The 18237-nt window shown below is 37.2% G+C and overlaps 1 protein-coding gene across 1 annotated transcript in view; it reads left to right on the top strand.

Moving 5' to 3' along the window:
* The window catches only part of TTC33 (tetratricopeptide repeat domain 33), a 37434-nt gene that overhangs the window by 16363 nt on the left and 2834 nt on the right, over positions 1 to 18237 (top strand). The window contains exons 3-4 of the mRNA XM_065656853.1: positions 4699 to 4780; positions 13908 to 14039. Of these exons, the coding sequence (XP_065512925.1) occupies positions 4699 to 4780; positions 13908 to 14039 (214 nt within the window). The remainder of the gene's footprint in view (positions 1 to 4698; positions 4781 to 13907; positions 14040 to 18237) is intronic.

Genomic DNA, 18237 nt, shown 5'->3' with positions numbered 1-18237 from the left:
GTGCCACTGAAGAACTATCAGGCATCTCTTTACCTATGGTACTTAGTGTAGCCATGCCTAAATCAGCCTGTTAGATTAAAATGTTTTATTCGAAGTATTAGTAGATAGTAAAGGTTTTAACTTACTCCTTCCATAATCAGAAGTAACATGTGACACTTTATTTACCATAAAATAGCTATGCTTTTGAACTTCAGTAATGATTCATCAATAGTTTTAGAATTGTGTGCAGTTAAAAAAAAAAAAAGTGAAGTTGCTAAGACTTCAAAAGAACATTTACTATTGTACTTCATGTGTTTAAAGACCTACTGATCTTGTGGAGGTTACCAGTGAGGTTACATGTGTTACATGATTCTATAATATGTGCTGTATGGCACTAGCTAGGGACAAGGATTTTCTCTGCGCACTTAAGCGAACAATTTCTTTCCGCCTGTTCCTGCCCACTCTTCTTCTCTAGGTGCTTCTATGAAGTGCCATACGTGTCCCTCTCCAGCCGCAGCAGACAAAGTATTTTACTGTAAAAATGTAGCTAGACTGCAAGACTCTGAAGTAGTTAAAGTCAAAAAAGGCATGTTAGATTCATTCTCCTTTATTCTTTTTAGTTTCCTCTTTTACCTGTTCTTTGAATCTTTTTTTCCCCACAGTCCAGTCTTGCATCATCTCCCAGCTTAAAAAGAGAAGTCTATTACTGTAATCAACTTATGCTTTGCTTTTCATTTCTCTTTACTTTTTATGTGCACTCTGTATAATTACTGATTAGGGTTCTTTTTCTCTAGTATCCACCAAGGTCTGAATTTGGCCCTGCACTAGATTAAAATTGTTCTAGCTAGCATTCCTAGGGGCCACAGGTCATTCACGTTCATTTTCTATGATACAAGTATTTGACAATTAGCCATATTATTTTTGAAATGTTGTTTTCCTCTTCCCTAGCTCATGTTTTTCCTCGTTCTCCTGTAACATCTGATCATAGGAGTGTCCCTCCAAGTGTCTAAGAATTCCCAGGAGTTATGTTGCCTCATCCCTTCTCCTGACACTGTCCTGTGATCTGCTTCTCTCCTGCGGGCTGGTCTCATTTTGTCTGAGGATGATACCATCTCCTCTTCAGTGTATCTTCAGATATTTTCAGGGTCACTCTGGACGTGCCTTGTCTCAGTCTGTTCCTGAAGCATCAACTCTGGCAAGGAAAGCTACAGGACTATAGGTCCTGTGTCATCCGTAGTGATGATTTTTAGTGTTATATATACATGTATGATTCAAAAACTGATCTCTGTGTAACTTGACCAGGGTTTGGTATTTATTCTTACCCAGAAGTCTCTCATTAAATACTTTCATGGAAATATGAATTTAAGGATTTTATTTAAGAGTTCAAGAGATCCTGTTTTCCCAGAAGTGGTGTTGAAAAAGTGAAGTGTAAGCATGAGATGTTTGTTTCAAAAGTTTAACAAGCTGTACTAAAACGTGCCAAGTGTGTATAACTCCCAGATAGTCAGTAACACATCTGAACAGAACAGTTTTAGTGCTTCAGGAGCTATGGGATTTCATATGCTGTGAAATAAAAATTGGCAAGATTCATAAAATCTTCTACATTGAAGCCATCCAGATGTATCCAGTTCTGAATAATTTATTTATTTTTATGTCATTGCAACAGAGAAGAGAAAATAATTAAGTTCTGGTTATAATCGTGTAAGTGAGGTATAGTATTTCATTGAAATTACTGTGGGTAAAGTATACTGTATCTCTATATTCACATAAATAATAGTTCAGTACTTCAAAATTTGATAGTTTTAAAAATGCTTTATATTACTGGAGTTTAGACCCTTAGTTACAATGTATATATAGGTTAGGGTTTTACTTTTGCTGGAAATATTAACTTGATAATCTATAAAATCAATATATGCCCATTATTAATATTCTGTGACTTCTTTACTGCTGTATTAGACAAGTTTTTATAGTAAACCCAGACATCTAAAAATTAATCGATCAATGGATTATATTGTGCTTAAACTTTGTTTTCATTTAACCAAGAGATAATCATATTTCATCTTTAATCATGTATCACTGAGGTTGCTGATGTCTTAGTCCTAGGTAATTTTCTATTCCAACTCCTCAAAGCAAGGTCGACTTGCTTGGGATTAATCTCTACTTTGATATATATCAGAGGTTTCTGAAGAAGGTTTATAGCATTACCAGTGGATAGAGCTGCGATTCTTGAGGTTTTTTTCTTGTTTCTGAGATATTATTTTTGATAGAAGTTATTTCAATTTTTGAAATGCTAGGTTTCATATCCCTTTTTCTGAAAGGACATGAGATTCAAATGGATGTTACTGTGCATCAACTGTACCATAGCGTGTGTTCTGAACATATGTATTTGCTTTCCATATCAAGCCTATGGGAATAAGTTCAGGACCTCAGGGGAGCAAGCATAAAGTTAAAATTTGTTACTTAATTTTTGCCAGCCATGACATGGCATTTTTTGCAGCTCAGCTGATGCAGACAAGCTCATTACCTGCTAGTCATTCAACTGTATGTGAGCTTATTTATTTGCTAAGAAATGGGAATAGCAAATGGAATGTTCATTGAGTTTGTGTTAAACTCAAAGCAGATGTCATATTTATGTTCAAGATTTCATTTTCAAGACTAGTTCTCCGTCCTTATAATGGTAAAGGTCCTGTACAGTTCAGCTCAAAAATATACTGAGAGATAGTAAAAGTATCTATTTTAAAATTATTTATTTTATGACACTACCCCTGTGTTGGGTCACTACTTATTTTAGCCAAGGTTTATAGTTTTCATAAAACATTTACTGGAAGATAGGCTTTATAACTGTATCTTAAATCCCCAGGAAACTTTTTCAGTAAGGTGTTTGATATTTAATACAGTATATAATCTTTTCATTCAAAGGAATGGGATAAAAATTGTTTGATTAATGGACCATCTTTATATAAAGGATTTTTTTCTTAAATTTGCATTACTAGAACAAGATCAGTTTCTCTAAATAACAACAGTGTCCTTAGTTTTTCCTGGAACAACAATGGAAACATCTGTTTTCTTCAGTATTTAAAATAATAGAACACTCATGTTTTATCAGACTTTCTTCTTGAGGAAATACATGCACTGAAAAGATCAGTATTTCACAGCTGTGTGGATATCTCCACAGTGTAATCTGGTAGCCAGCAGTCAGTCTCTTTGAGCAGGTGGTTCAGCATGTACCTGGAGATAAATCTTCCTTCTCCAGCCCTCTTCTGTTGTGTTCTCAGTCCTGGGAAGTGATTTTGACATTCTGTCGTCACTTCTCTTGGATTGTGCTTTCTCAGGCTCACGGGCAGAGTTGAGTAACTTACTCTTCGTATATGGAACACATGTGGCACAGCACTTCTGTGGATGGACAACCTCTTTTTCCCTTGCCCCACTTGATTCTGTTGGCAGACTGTTGACACATTGTCACCAAAACCAACAGGATTTAGGGGAATGTTTGCTTAGTTTTTACTTTCCCTTCAGAGGTAGCATGTTCTTGCTATGAATTTTTATCCTGTTCAGATTGACACTTCGAGCAACGATGTACCCTCCATGGAAGTAAAAATGAAGATTCCTGAAATGCAGCTGTTATTTTATATCTTTCTATTTGCAGAATGCCAGTGATGTTCCTTCCTTTCTGGTTACTGATGTCATTACTGTATGTGCTCTGTTTTCCAAAATTTTCTTTTTCTGAACTTTTTTTGCTACACTCATAATATTTCACCTTGCTGCATGGGCAGGACACCACTTAACTGAGCCGAGGACTATCCTTACTCGTGTAGGTTTTATTGTGCGATGTCTATGCTAGGTCTTGAACAAAAGTATGATCTACTCAAAAAGTAGTTATTGCTGACTAAATGGCATCTTAAGGCTTCTACTGACATACGTAGAAGATGTGATGTTTCCTTTAGTGTGAACACGTGCCTGTGAGGCATGAACTGAAATGACAAATGCACAGCTGGTGCCTAAATTTTTGAGGAAATGTGAAAATCTGTTGAAACATCCTGTGATGTTTGAGTGTAGCATACCTATCAGTGTCATTTACAAACCAGTAGTACCTGAATCATGAGAGTTTGATTTCAGTTGCATTGCTTTTCCAAGCTATCTTCTATTCCCAATCGATTCACAACTTCCCGAATTCTTCATGTGACTGCTCTGGATAACCTGGAGGTGTAATATAAGCCTGAGGACTTTCAACTTCTGACTTATATTTACATACTAAAGTTACTCATATGTCTTTATCTTACAGTACAGAAGTGCAGGAGGGCAACTCGTATGTTTCGGCCTTTTGAGGCTGAAAAGGAATTTTAAATGATGAAGGCAGCAAAGTGTGGTGGATTCAGATTATATTTCTTTATGCCTGACTAAGGATGATTTTGACAATGAGGGGAAATGGATTCAGCTCAAGATGTGTAGTTTTAAGTCACTGCTTTGCCACAGGCTTCCTATGTTAACTTGTAAATCCACATGAGGCCAGGTGTACAGTACTGCTCAGCACCCATTTGGTCAGAAGAACAAATTGATAGTTCCTGAAAGCAGTTCAGTGTGCCTTATAGGGAAGTGATTAGAAAAATCATTAATACTAATGAGAAGCCATGGCATTTTATTTAGAACAATGTCAGGATGTAAATAGAAATATCCAATATCTTTAAATATAGTGAGACTGTAATATTGTTTTAACTACAGGTACCGAGAGGCTATTCACAAGTGGGACAAAGCACTTCAATTAACTCCTGAGGATGCTACGCTTTATGAGATGAAATCACAGGTAAAGCATGACAATTCTGTATCAGTTTAGAAAATGAAAAAGAAAACATTATGCTCGTGAACATATACTGTGCAACACTGTGTAGTTGTGTGCATAAACTACAGCACAATTTAAGTTTTTCATTTTTCCCAACACAACAGAGTATCTTTTAACAGGAATTAAAATAATGATGTTTTTCCAGGCAATCACAATTAAAAACACCTTTGGGACATGAATTAGGATGTTACAATGTGGAAAAAGCAAAAGAAATATTTAAAAATTGTATTCAGAGGAGCAAGGAGATCCTTACTGTGATTAGCAAATTTGACCATTAAAAATATGCCTGCTCTTTCTAAAGAGTTTCCTTCATACTGTCAGCATTAAACAGGGGTGCTGTATGCAGAAGATACACTCCAGTCTGTTTTCATATTAAATAGATAAATTAATCTTGGAAAAGAGCATTAAATAGAGTATACTTCTTATGTCAGTTCATCTGGGCCTGTGTTTTAAAGCTGTTTTGAGGAAAAGTCTTGCAGCCATCAATACCTCCCTAAAGTTATGAGATCAGCTGGTAATTTCAGTATGTCTTTGCATAGCTTAGATGGCAAAAGTTGCAGAATCCATTATTTTGTTTGGATTGGAAAGCTTTTGTCTCCATCTATGTGCAAAGGTACAAATATACTTCAAATATACTTTTTTTCCTGTATTTAATGAAAATATTCTTCTGCAAAAATTATTTTAATTTGGATTGAGGATGACAACAAGAAATGTATGGCTTTTTTCAACCAGCTGGACAAATTAGAATAGAAAAAAATATTTTTAGGAAGGTAGCTATTCAAAATATGACAGAAAAATACATTGTTTAAAGTTACGAGAAAGGAAAAGAGAGAGTAAAATCATGGTACTTCATTGAGTGTGTAATGTAGGGAGTTTGCTATGTTGTTTAGTTTTAAAATCTTTGTTGCTACTGAATTCTTGTATAAAAAAACCAAAACACCCCGATGCCCCCTAAAAAATGAAAACACAAAACCAACCAAACAATAACTCCTCCCCACAAAAAACCCCCAAACACAAAAGCCAAGCAAGCAACCAACCTACAAAACAAAAACAAACAAAAAAACCCCCCACAAACAAGCAAAACCCTCCCCCAACAACCAAAAAACCCCCCACAATTAAAAAAAATCCTATAAAACCTGAGAAGCAAATCTGGCTGTCTTTAAAGGTGTGGTGACTGTTCTTTTTTTTCCGTGGATGCTATCACATCTTCTCCTCACAGTCATGTTTTCTGTGAAGTGAAGAACGTTTGATTCTGCAAAATAATTAATTGAATAATCATAAGCTTATTACAATACAGTGATGCTGAAGGAGGCTTTAATTTTATATAGCTGCAGAATGTTTCGATCTTACTTTGCTTTGCATTTGGTTTGAGAAATATTTTATGGCTTTAAAGATTTGTTCTTCCTGAGTTATTTTGACAGACTTGGTTTGCTTTTTCAACATATCATATGTATAGAAGGGACCCCCCTAGACCATGTGAGGAAAAATTCAAGGAGGGTTGTGTATGAAGGGTTGATTTCTGACTTGGTTCAATAATTTGAATGGGGTTGGTAGTAAGAGGCAGTAATTGGTTTTAGTTTATATCACTGATTTTTTTTCTAGTGCAATTCCTTCATTCTGTGTATTTTACATGATGCTGAAAAGTGGGCATTTTTTTCTCCCCACTTTCTTACTAGGCCAGATTTATAGTAAATTATTTTTTCCTAACTTCTAAAACAGGAGGCATATATCTTTTTAGAAAAAAAATAAAATCTTCATGCATGTTGCTCAAACCCTGTGGAAATTCTGCAGTGGCACTTTCTCTTAACTTGGGCACACTTATGATCAGTCTGTATGTTATTTGGATAGCACATTAGCATTCACAGGTCTCCTTATATGATTTAGGTGCTTGAGTCCTACGTACTTCTAAGTTCTATGGTAACAAAACACTTTAAACATGTAAACCACCACTAAATATTTACTTGCATTTGGATGCCTTTACATCAGTGCTGGCTTAAATTAAAGATCTGTCTAACTTAGTATCCTGACAGCATCCAACCATGGGTGGCTGGGAAAGAGTCATAGCAGCGGTGCAAGCGTGGAGCAGTTCCTCCCCCACGGCGCTTTTCCCAGCCTCCAGCAAGCTTTGGCCCTGGGACTTCTCTGTCCTTAGAAGTGCTTGAAAGAGTTTTCTTCAACAATTTGTCTCATTGCTTTCTGTTCTCCTGTAAACTTTTATCGTCTGCAGAGCTATGTGCCAAAGAGTTCCAAATCTTAATTATGCACTATTGGAAAAGACAGAATAATATAATTTTGCTTTAATTAGCAGCTTTCAACATTGCTGTAAAGGTTGTTACCTTATGTAGCTGTTCATTTGTACATTTAATTTTTAACTCCACTAGTATAGAATTCTGTTAAGATGCGAAACTGGTATCGGTCCAATAATTTTTTTTTTGCTACAGTTTAAAGATTTAACTCTGTATTGAATATAATACCACCTAGTAGGATTTCTTCTAGGTTGGAAAGAAATGGTTCCTGGGCTCTGATGCTGGCTCCTGAACACAGGGTGTTTTTGAAGTAGCCTTTATTTTTCAATTAGAATTTCATTGGCTTAAAGTCAAGAGAAAGCTGTTGAAAAGGGCAGTTCTGCTCAGTGGAACAAATTAGTGAATAGCTCTCTTTTAACAGTTCTTTGTTATGGTCTTATGTGAATGCAGGAATTAAACTAGCTCTCCAAAAATATTCCATTTAATTGAAATCATATTAGAACTAAATATTTTCACAGTGGAAATAACAGGAGAAGAGAGAATTACATTAGCTTACCAGGATCTGAACTATGATGCAGTGACTTATGCAAACGGATGCTTACTACAGAATCCTTCCATCAGCACTCCAGTTGCAGTACCTAATACTGAGGGGTGTTACTTGGCACCCTAGTCCCTGCATTTCAGCCAAATGGCGAAGTTGCGTTGGAGGAATAAGGCACACAGCTTTCCTGCTGACTGGAAGGAGCTGAGAAACCAGCTATGTGGCTCTGATTCACCTTGTAAAGTTTCTTTGCTTGTGTAATTAAACCATTGTACAGTAGTGAGAGCTGAAAGAATAAAGGAAGCCCAGCCTCTGTGTCCACCATGTGCCTTTGCTACCTTTGCTGGAGAGGAGAGCACTGCTGGGCAGCTGCACTGAGCTCCTGTTACGCTGTGAATGAGAGCACAAGAAAAGTGTATGTACAAAATATTACGCATTTCTAAAATTACTTCTTGAATCTTTTTAACAAAACCTCTAACCTTTAAATAGGTAGCATCCCTTTAGTACACACACACAATTATTACAGATTATTTTTGCAGTATGACTTATGCTTACTAGAAGCTGATTAGTATAACGCATAATTTGATACCTTTCTACTTTTAAAGGCCATAGTGTGAGCTGTAAAAATCGATTTTTACCAAAATAAAAATACGTAATTCATTCCAAAAATATTGTGGTTAATATTTAAATGATACTGTTTTAGAAGTGAGTATGTTATTCCAATCCAACACACCAGCACAAATAGTGCAGCTATTGTTGTATAGCTAAAGGAGAAAGTTTTGGTAGCTCCAGATTTGGAAGAACTATACACCAGTTTCAGCAAGGGCTTGACCAGGTGTGGGCCTATGGAAATCTGCCTGTCTTGGTACCTGTGTCACATACTAGAGGAGATGATTCATGTTAAGAATGACTTTGTGCGATTAGCTGAGATTCTTTATGGTCTATATTAATTTTCTTTCATTGAGGAAAAGTCTCCTCATGAAGTAGTTCCTTTTGAGATTTAACACTGGATGCAGTGTTTTTGCATAGGCTTGAATATCTGTGTATCTGTTACATTAATTATGATAATCTTATGTTGTGTTATATAGCAGCTTCTTCCTTAGTGAGTTTTTACTTAGCAGCGAACTTAACATTTTAAATACCCTGTTGTTTAGTATGCAGCTCAGATAAATTTGCTGGTGACACAGTAGCAATATGTAAATATTTATGTTAAGTTCTTGAAGATCTGTGTTTAAACAGATGTAGGACAAATGTCTTTTAGTATTTCCAAAGAGCGGAAATAGTATTTAAAGTTCTCAGTTGTCAACGGCACTTGCAGTGAGCGTGTTTCCAGGAAAACTTATGGGAATTGTGGAATTGCTCAACGATGTCGCGCTTCAAAGACCCATAAAAGTTGATGAGACTTTTTTTTTTTCCATTACTCTCGGCTACTCTTTGATCCATTTAAAAACAGATTATTATGGTATATGGAGAGGTTAGGGGTGCACTTAAACTATTCTTCGCATGCGAGATCTTTCACTGTATAAACTTGATATTCCATGACATGACTAAACTGCTCCCCTGTTGCAAGAGCAGTTAGTGGCAAGTAAACGTTTATGCAAGCAGTTCGTTTCTATACTTCTGTTTAAAGAAAAAAAATATTGAAACCCTGAAAACAGCCTAATGTTGGATTGTAGTGTTAGATAAGTAGTATCATAAGTATATTCAAAGGAGACTACCTATATTAATGGAGTTGCTAAGACTGAGTGAAATTCATTGTGGGCTAAGTTTCTTAAACATTGACTGGATTATTTTATAGCTGCCTTGAATTACAAAGATGGACGAACATGATTTGAGAAACTCTTTGAATTTGAATCTGAACGTTTGTATACTGGACCACTTGGGACTCTTACCTGGGTGAAGAGAGATCTCAAATGACTTATTACAGTATGACACAGATAACAAACTGTCTTGGGAATCAGGCAATCTGCTATTCTACACCTCTCCTGAGAATTTACCTGGTTCATATTGCTCATCCGGTGGTATTTCTTCCTCAGATTTCAGATAAAATTGTCCAACATACTGTGCAACTATGACAGGATTCCTAAAATATACGATACGGTTGTTACTATATATTTATAGAAACAAGTGAATACAAATGTAAATGAACAGGTTTATCTCCATTGAATACAATTTTGGATGTTCGTGACCAGCTGTTTGAGGATCTAGTTTCCGCATAACCCTATCCGCTCTATTTGCATGCATTGAACAGGATTGGGATTTTGGGTGTGTATCTCTGTTTTTTAATAGGCAAAACCCATCATACTCACATTCAAGTCATTCAATTTCTCCTCTTCTAAAGGTTTTCTTAATCTTTAACTCCATGAAGAAATAACACCAACTTCCACCCATCCCTCTTCCTGCTTAAGAAATTCTTAGGTTCCGAAGACATGACCAGACTCGCAATCCCAAGTTTAGGTTATAACAAATCAGCTAGTCGTTGCTTATTATTTTTAAATGTAGTGAGAAGAATTTACCATCAAAACGTTGATGTAAACTGCAGAAAGCTACCTAGCAAGGTATTGCCGTGTAGTGCGATGGTAATTGCTTTACAGCATGGATAAATGTAAACTGCTTATGGGTAGGAAGAATTTTATTCATCAGTGTTTTGAAATGGTTTTCTGCATGGAAGAAGGAATTGGGTCAGTTTCACTGGACTTGGAATGTGTCTATATATAATGATTCAACTTCAAGGCAGTGAGCTCATCTAACACCAGGACTTACTCAGATTCATAACACTTCCAAAATACTGTGGGTAGGACAGGATGGGTCATTCTGCTGTCTGGATTTTTCATACTTGGTCAGTCTCCTGATGACAGTTGCTGTGTTTAGCTGTTTTTATGCCACCGGATTCTTCTAATCTGTTCTCACTTTTAAAGCTAGATTTATTAAACTAAGTCATTGTAGTGACACGGATGTTCTTTTTTTACTGCATGTGATAATGGTAAGTCTGTGTTGGAATAAAGTAAGTTCTGAATATCCGTCTACTGAACGTCTTTATAAGACATTTCCCTCTAGTGATTTTTAATACATATGTGCATGAGAGTCATGGGATTTTTTTTTCTACTTTGTAAGACTCTTTTTTTTCTAATTGTTTGATTAGTTTTAAAAATGTTTTCTAACGAAGTGTTATCACTATAACTGGAAAATAAATCAAATATGCCAAGAGATTACTTAACTGTGAAACTTGAGTGCTATCCTGCTAATGAAGTTTACGGAAGAAAATTCATCTAAGAAATTAATTTGAAAGCAACAGAAAAGGGATAAAATCTTAGTGTGTCAGCTCTTAAAAGGATGTTCTTAAGAAAACACACACATCCTCATCTTTATCTTAGGTGACTGGCAAAATACCCCTTTTCTATCATAGCTTGCTTCAAAATTTGATTAAAGACTATTTTTCTGGTAGGATTGTCTCCTTATGAAGGGTTTTCCCCAGCATAATTATGATAAATGAAAGCTTAATATCTTCATATTCTCCAATGACAAGCTTATATTTGTGCCTTTTTCTGAATGCGTGGCCATCTAAAGACCCTAAGTTGATGCTAAAACATTGAGGAAGAGGGTTTTAAATGAAATCTTCAGTGACACATAGTTCCCCTGTGAAGCATTTGGACATTGGTTGTTGAAAAATAACCTAATGTAACTGAATTAGTTTCTCTAAAAAGTCAAAATCTGTTTAAAAAGCAAATGTTGCATCTAAGTACCCTATTACAATAGTTTCTGACCTTTTTAGATTAATACTTTCTTATTCCTGTTTTTACTAGTAATATGAATGTTTTGCAGGAAGTATCTAGCGAAGGGTGACTATCTCTCTGTCAAAAAAACCCCACCAAAAACACATGGAAATTGATGTGAATGTAACTTCAATAAAACAAGATTGCACAAAGTTACTGCTAAAGTAACATAATTGTGTAGATTGATTGGATAATGGTCTGGATTGATGCTGACGATGGTTTGCAGTTCAGAATCAGTTGTACTGAAGTTAAATGTCTGAGTGAACTGACATAAAAACAGTGATTGACAATTAGAGAAAATTGAGCAAAGGCAAGAGTAGCAGTAAGCATTCTGCTCAAATAGGTTGTAGAGGCTGCTGCTGGTTTTTGGATTTATGTTTTTCACATATCCGAACACAACTATAATAGTTTTCTGATTAGCTCAAGAATTTCAAGCATGTGGGCTGAAATGAAAGAGCATCTGAGGCGCCTTTGTAAGAAGCAGAAAACCAGACCATTATGCTGATGCCACATTGAAGCAAATAAAATAACTATTCAAAAAGAGGTAAATATAACCAAACAAATAATATAGATTCTTAAAACAAGAGAAGAAAATGAGGTTGTATACAGTGAAAAGTGGGAATAAGACCTTGAACAAGGCATTCATTGAGTGCCTAGTTTTTTAAGTCAAATGGACTTTAGTCTGTTATGGTGTGATATGTAGGGATCAAGGAAATGAACAATAAAGACAACATAACCAAGACAATGAAAATTTATGCACATGGTCTGCAATTTAGAGAGAATTTATGTAGATATTTTGGAATTGTCTTGCAGTAGAAAGTACTAGTAGGAAATACTGAATACTCAGGATGCATAAAAATGTTCAGATGAGTTTGTGGCTTTGTTTTCTATTATGAGAACAAACACATTAAGAAATTAATGTAAAAACAAGCCGATAGATGCAGAATCACTTAATCTTGACAGGATGTACATCTATCCACTAGTAACAGTTTGATTTGATTCATTTCACAGATCTGCTGCAGATAAGAGAAATTTCACACAAAACTGCAGTTGAACTGAAAGTTTTGGAAAAATACGTAGTATTCATTTACAAATTTTGCTTACAAAGGACAGTCATTGAGAATTGTTGAGGAAAAAAGGGAAAATGACATGACATGCAGCTGTGGGTTGTTTTTTTGGTTTTAGTTACTTCAAAATTCCAGTGTACAGCCTATTAAATTGAGTTAAAGAGAAGCCATAGGAGTAGTATTTAGACCTATTAAAACAGCAGGAATATGGATCCAAAGGGTTTATTGGAAGATATGCTTCCTGTGTTTCTTGGATACAGGATTACTTTCTGCAGTAAAGCTAGTTCTTATTTCTTTTTTTTTTTTTTTTTTTTTACTGTACTCACCTCAATGCTGTGCAAGTGCTTTATGTTAATTAAAGTAAATACTCAGAAATTATTGCATTTGAATCCTTCTCTGCTCCACACTCCTATTCATCTGTTTAATATGTCACAGAACAATAAGGTTAAATAAATGCTTTTTGCACTTCAGCAGTAGTCCTAATACTATATATTCTAATATTATTCATCATGCTTGCGGGTCAGTTGGGATGAAAGTGGTTGCCCACATATGAGTCTTATTCTTGTGGTTGACGTTCTCATCATCCTATAGGAATGCCGTTGTAATTTGTTTCTTACGCTGGTATCTATGACCATTGCACTTGGGTGTCTGAAGTCATGATCTCAGAGTGATGTAGGTCTTCAGGTAATGTGCCAATCTCATGGTGGTCTTGGAAAAATAAGGCAAGGTTTGAGCCATGTTACGTATCGTTAACTATGATTTATAGGCTTAGTTATGGAGATACAATGTGAGGAGTAGAATACTATGGTAACAGGCAGACACTAACCCGTACTGCTGAGTAAAGAGATTTCCACATTCGGAAACCACTTTTGTGTGTCTGTGTGTGTGTAAGTGACTTCATGTCTAAGTTAGGCTTTGTTATTGCAGAATGCGTACTCTCCGAGCACAACAGTCATTGTTAAGGGCTGTTTCCATGTGGAATTACAGGGATTGTTTCTGTAATTATGTCATGTGCACTGCAACTGTATTTGGTAGATTCCAGTCTTATTAAAAATAAGAAGTGCAACCCAGGAGTTTTTTTAACAATACTTGCTTATTTATTGTGTTTAATTCTCAATGTGTTTGTCCTTCAGTGTATTCCCTTATGTTTTTACAGAGTATGGGGTTTACAGGGAGGAAGGGAGAGGGGGATACACCTTCAAAAGAAATTAATCGACTTCTAATAGACTTGCTTAAATAGTTCAGATGAATCATCCTCTAGCATGTCTATTTCTCTCCATGAGCTATGGAATGAGCCTGGGTGACTATCTGAGATTAGACAAGTAACTTTTAAACTAGAAAAAGCTAGGTGAGATGAACCTGCCCCTAGTTATTGAGACAATGGTGGTTGTCTGGGTAATCTCAGAAAACTTAAATTTGTTATCTGTTTTCCTTATTCTTATTCCTCTTATTTTTCTGTCATAGGTCCTGATGTCTTTACATGAAATGTTCCCAGCAGTGCACGCAGCAGAAATGGCTGTCCAGCGAAACCCGCGTTCCTGGGATGCCTGGCAGACTTTGGGACGTGCCCAGCTTGGATTAGGAGAGATAGCACTGGTACGAAAACTGACAACATTAATAGTCTAAACTTGTGAGCCACATCCTCTGAATTCTGTGTGAGAGCATGAAAGTACAGAAATACAAAGGTAGCTGAATATCCGTATGTAACCTGAAAGTAGGCAAGGAAAAGGTGGTTCTTATTTATCTCCAGTATTTCATCCACTTTGGTTTTCACAAAAGCTTTGTCTGTGATTTTTTTTTTGCTGGACTTGTGGAAGCCTTTTATGTCATATGCCATATTTACATGGTGACTTTATGCAGCAGAATGATTAAGTTGACATAACTGCACATATTACATTCTGGGTCCTGTACTACTGCAGCGCAGCTCACCATAGTTTAAAGATTAAGGTACTGTGAAGTCGCACTTGATATTCAGGCTCGGTTTTATACATGGCTGCTAATAAAACTGTAGTATCCTGATTCCCCTGTCTCCTCCTCTCCTGCTTCAGGTGCAGTGAATCACGAGTGCTCATTCATGCTTTCCTCTGGCTCCCTGATCCCATGTGGTGGTTGAATTTTCTTTTCTTAGTAAGACAGCAAAAAGGCTGAAATGCTTTGCAGAAGCTGGAATGCACCTTTTCCCCAGCCACTGCTGTGTGCCATGGTGCTGTCATGGCTACACAACGTGATGCAAAGCGAGACTCTTCCCCTGTGTCTGATCACCCTCTGCCTGTAGGCCGTGCACCTCTGAATAATTTAACATATATAGTGTAATAGTCTTCTGCTAGTTAGTATGGAAACATAGTGAGTGAACTTTTTAATTCAGACACATTCACAGAAGTACATTAGACAAATGATTCATCAGGAGCTTTCAGATAAAAAATAGATACTGGTTTTATTTTTAATAGAAGTAGCTGTGTGCTGATTTGATACAAATAACTTTACTGTTAGTTACTTACTAATGTTTTTGCAATGTTACAATGTTTGGACTGAAAATTTTCAAAAATAAAAAAAATAATTAGAATTTTTTTGAGAGAGGCTAACAGATCATGCAAAACCAGTTTCTACTTAAAATGTAAGGTGCGATATTAAAACCACAAAACCAGATTATGATAATAACATGAGACAAAAGCTGTGTGTTGCAGATGTGTAGTGTGCTACCTTATGTTGTTGCAGTATCGTAATATGAAATACTTAATGTAAATCCATGCATATCTGCATCACATAACTGGTCACATTTCATGGCTTTTGTGGAGTAGAAGGTAAGATTAGATGGTCTGTCCTGTCAGGATCTACAATCTGTAAATCTACAATCCACTTCACAACAATAGGAGTGGATATCTTGCGAGGCTAGTGCTGTGGACACAGCATTCACATTATATTAATTTTCTTTTACTTCAGAATTGTTGAGGCTAATCAGAAAGGAATGTAGTCTGAGATTGTTCTGTGATGCAAACCAAAGCATTTTAAGTGGGAACAATCAGAGATTTGCATCAAAGCACATTATTCATCTGAAACTTCTGAATTTGTCTAAAGCCTTTGACACGGTCCCCCACAACATCCTTCTCTGTAAATTGGAGAGTTATGGATTTGATGGAGGGACTGTTCAGTGGAAGAGGAACTGTCTGGATGGTCACACCCAGAGAGTAGTGGTCAATGGCTCAATGTTTGGATGGACAGTGGTGACAAGTGGTGTCCCTCAGGGATCCGTACTGGGACCAGTACTGTTTATTATCTTTATCAATGACATAGACATTGGGATTGAGTGCGCCCTCAGCAAGTTTACAGATGACACCAAGCTGGGTGGTGCAGTTGACACACCTGAGGGATGGGATGCCATCCAGAGGGACCTGGACAAGCTCAAGAAGTGGGCTAATGCAAAACTCATGAGGTTCAAGACGGCCAAGTACAAGGTTCTGCACCTGGGTCGGCGCAACCCCTCATATCAGTACAGGCTGGGGGATGAAGGGATTGAGAGCAGCCCTAAGGAGAAGGACTTGAGGGTTCTGGTGACTGAAAGACTGGACGTGAGCCAACAGCGTGCGTTTGCAGCCCAGAAACTGTGTCCTGGGCTGCATCAAAAGCAGTGTGGCCAGCAGGTTGAGGGAGATGATTCTGCCCCTCTGCTCTGATAAGACCCCACCTGGAGTCCTGTGTCCAGCTCTGGAGTCCTCAGTACAGGACAGACATTGACCTGTTGGAAAGGGGCCAGAGGAGGCCACCAAGATGATCAGAGGGCTGGAACAGCTCTGCTGTGTGGACAGGCTGAGAGAGCTGGTGTTGTTCAGCCTGGAGAAGGCTCCAGGGAGACCTTATTGTGGCCTTTCAGTACTTAGAAGGGGTCTATAAAATAGATGGGGACAGACTTTTTAGACAGGCCTGTTATGATAGGACAAGGGGTAATGGTTTTAAAATAGGGGAGGATAGATTCAGGCTAGATATAAGGGAGAAATTTTTTACAATGACAGTAGTGGAACACGGGCCCAAGTTGCCCAGAGAGGTGGTAGATGCCCCGTCCCTGGAGACATTCAAGGCCAGGCTGGACGGGGCTCTGAGCAACCTCATCTAGTTGAAGATGTCCCTGCTCATTGCAGGGGAGTTGGACTAGATGAGCTTTGATGGTCCCTTCCAACCCAAACCATTCTATGATTTTATGAAACAAAACACTAATCTAGGTGCTCCTGTAATTGTTTTATTGAGCTTACTATCTGTGAAGAGAGAGGGAGGAGGAGTTATCACCAAGTAGTTTGCCCTCTGAATGTTTTTGTATGTCTGAGTGAGGGAGCCCAGGGGTGCCTTGGTGTGTCCTCTTGGTGTCTCTGCTACTTAAGTACTGCATGTTTCTACTTTTTTTGCTTTTCTGTATTTAAGCCATATTGAACTGTCTTCAGATGAATATGTTTTCACATACAAAGAAGAACTTGAAGAGGGATTCTAAAATGCAGATAATGCTCACTATTTATTTTTGAACAAGCGATTTTTAAAGTTAAAACTTGAGAAATCTTAAAACATTAAATGATTTCATAATCATTGAGCACGTGGAGGCTTCTTGACCAGGTGATAGAAGTCATAATTATCCTTTTCCCATTAAGCTTCCATTACCATGATTTCCTAATATTTCACTGCATTATATTTTTTACAAAGAAAAGTTAATAAGCATAAATGTCAGGGCTTTTTAATAATGTTTGAGTTTGGGGAATTACTACCCTTCTCAAGAGCAGCTTCTTCTGTTTCTTTGTTTCATTTCTCCACCACCACTGTCTGTCTTCACTACGCATATCCTGCCAAATGGTCTCTTGTAAATATTTTTATTACTCCACAATGAATGATGCACTTTTTTCTCAGGAAAAAAAACATTTTACTGTATTTTAATTTCAAGATTCCCAGGTCTAAAATACAGCTTTCAAACAAATACAATTTTTATTATGAGCTGCATAGTATATTCATTTCTGGCAAACAAAGAAAGATTTGGTTTGGTTTTGTCAAACTTGTGACAGAAGGAGGGAGGTAAATTAGTCCCTTTTTTATTTAGCTTTTACAAAAGCTGTTTGCTCTTTTTTTCTGAATTCACTAAATAGGGTAATTCAACAGTAATACTTAAATGTGAGCAGGCAGATTATTCCTTAAGTTCTAGAGATCATTTTGCAAGAGCACACCCGAGTAAACTTTGCAACATGAATGTAGAAACTGTACAAAGGTAGCCAGGCTTGTGATATTTCCCTTATCTCATTTGAAATGTTTGTTTTTTACAAATAGTGTTTACTGTATTGGTGGTGACAACTTATGCAGTAACAATTTCACACGGTATTTCATTAGTACTCTTCTTCCCATGAGTGACAAATGGCGTTCCTGTGGGGTTGGTATTGGGACCAGCACTGTTTAACATCTTTGTCGGCAACATGGACAGTGGGAGAGAGCGCATCCTCAGCGAGTTTGCCAATGACATCAAGCTGTGTGCTGTGGTTGACAAGCTGGAGGGAACAGATGCCATCCAGAGCGACCTTGAGTGGCTTGAGAAGTGGGCCTGTGTGAACTCCCTAAGATTCAACAGGGCCAATTGCAAGGTCCTGCACATGGGTCAGGGCAATCCCAAGCACAAATACAGGCTGGGTGGAGAATGGATTGAGAGCAGCCTTGAGGAAAACAACTTTGGGGGCGTTGGTTGAGAAGCTCAACATGACCCAGCAATGTGCGGTTGTAGCCCAGAAAGCCAGCCATATCCCGTCATGTGTAGCTTAGAGCTCTCTCAATGACA

This window comes from Caloenas nicobarica, chromosome Z (assembly GCF_036013445.1).
Source record: "Caloenas nicobarica isolate bCalNic1 chromosome Z, bCalNic1.hap1, whole genome shotgun sequence".
Taxonomy (NCBI): Eukaryota; Metazoa; Chordata; class Aves; order Columbiformes; family Columbidae; genus Caloenas; species Caloenas nicobarica.
This window is presented reverse-complemented; position numbering and strand designations above follow the sequence as displayed.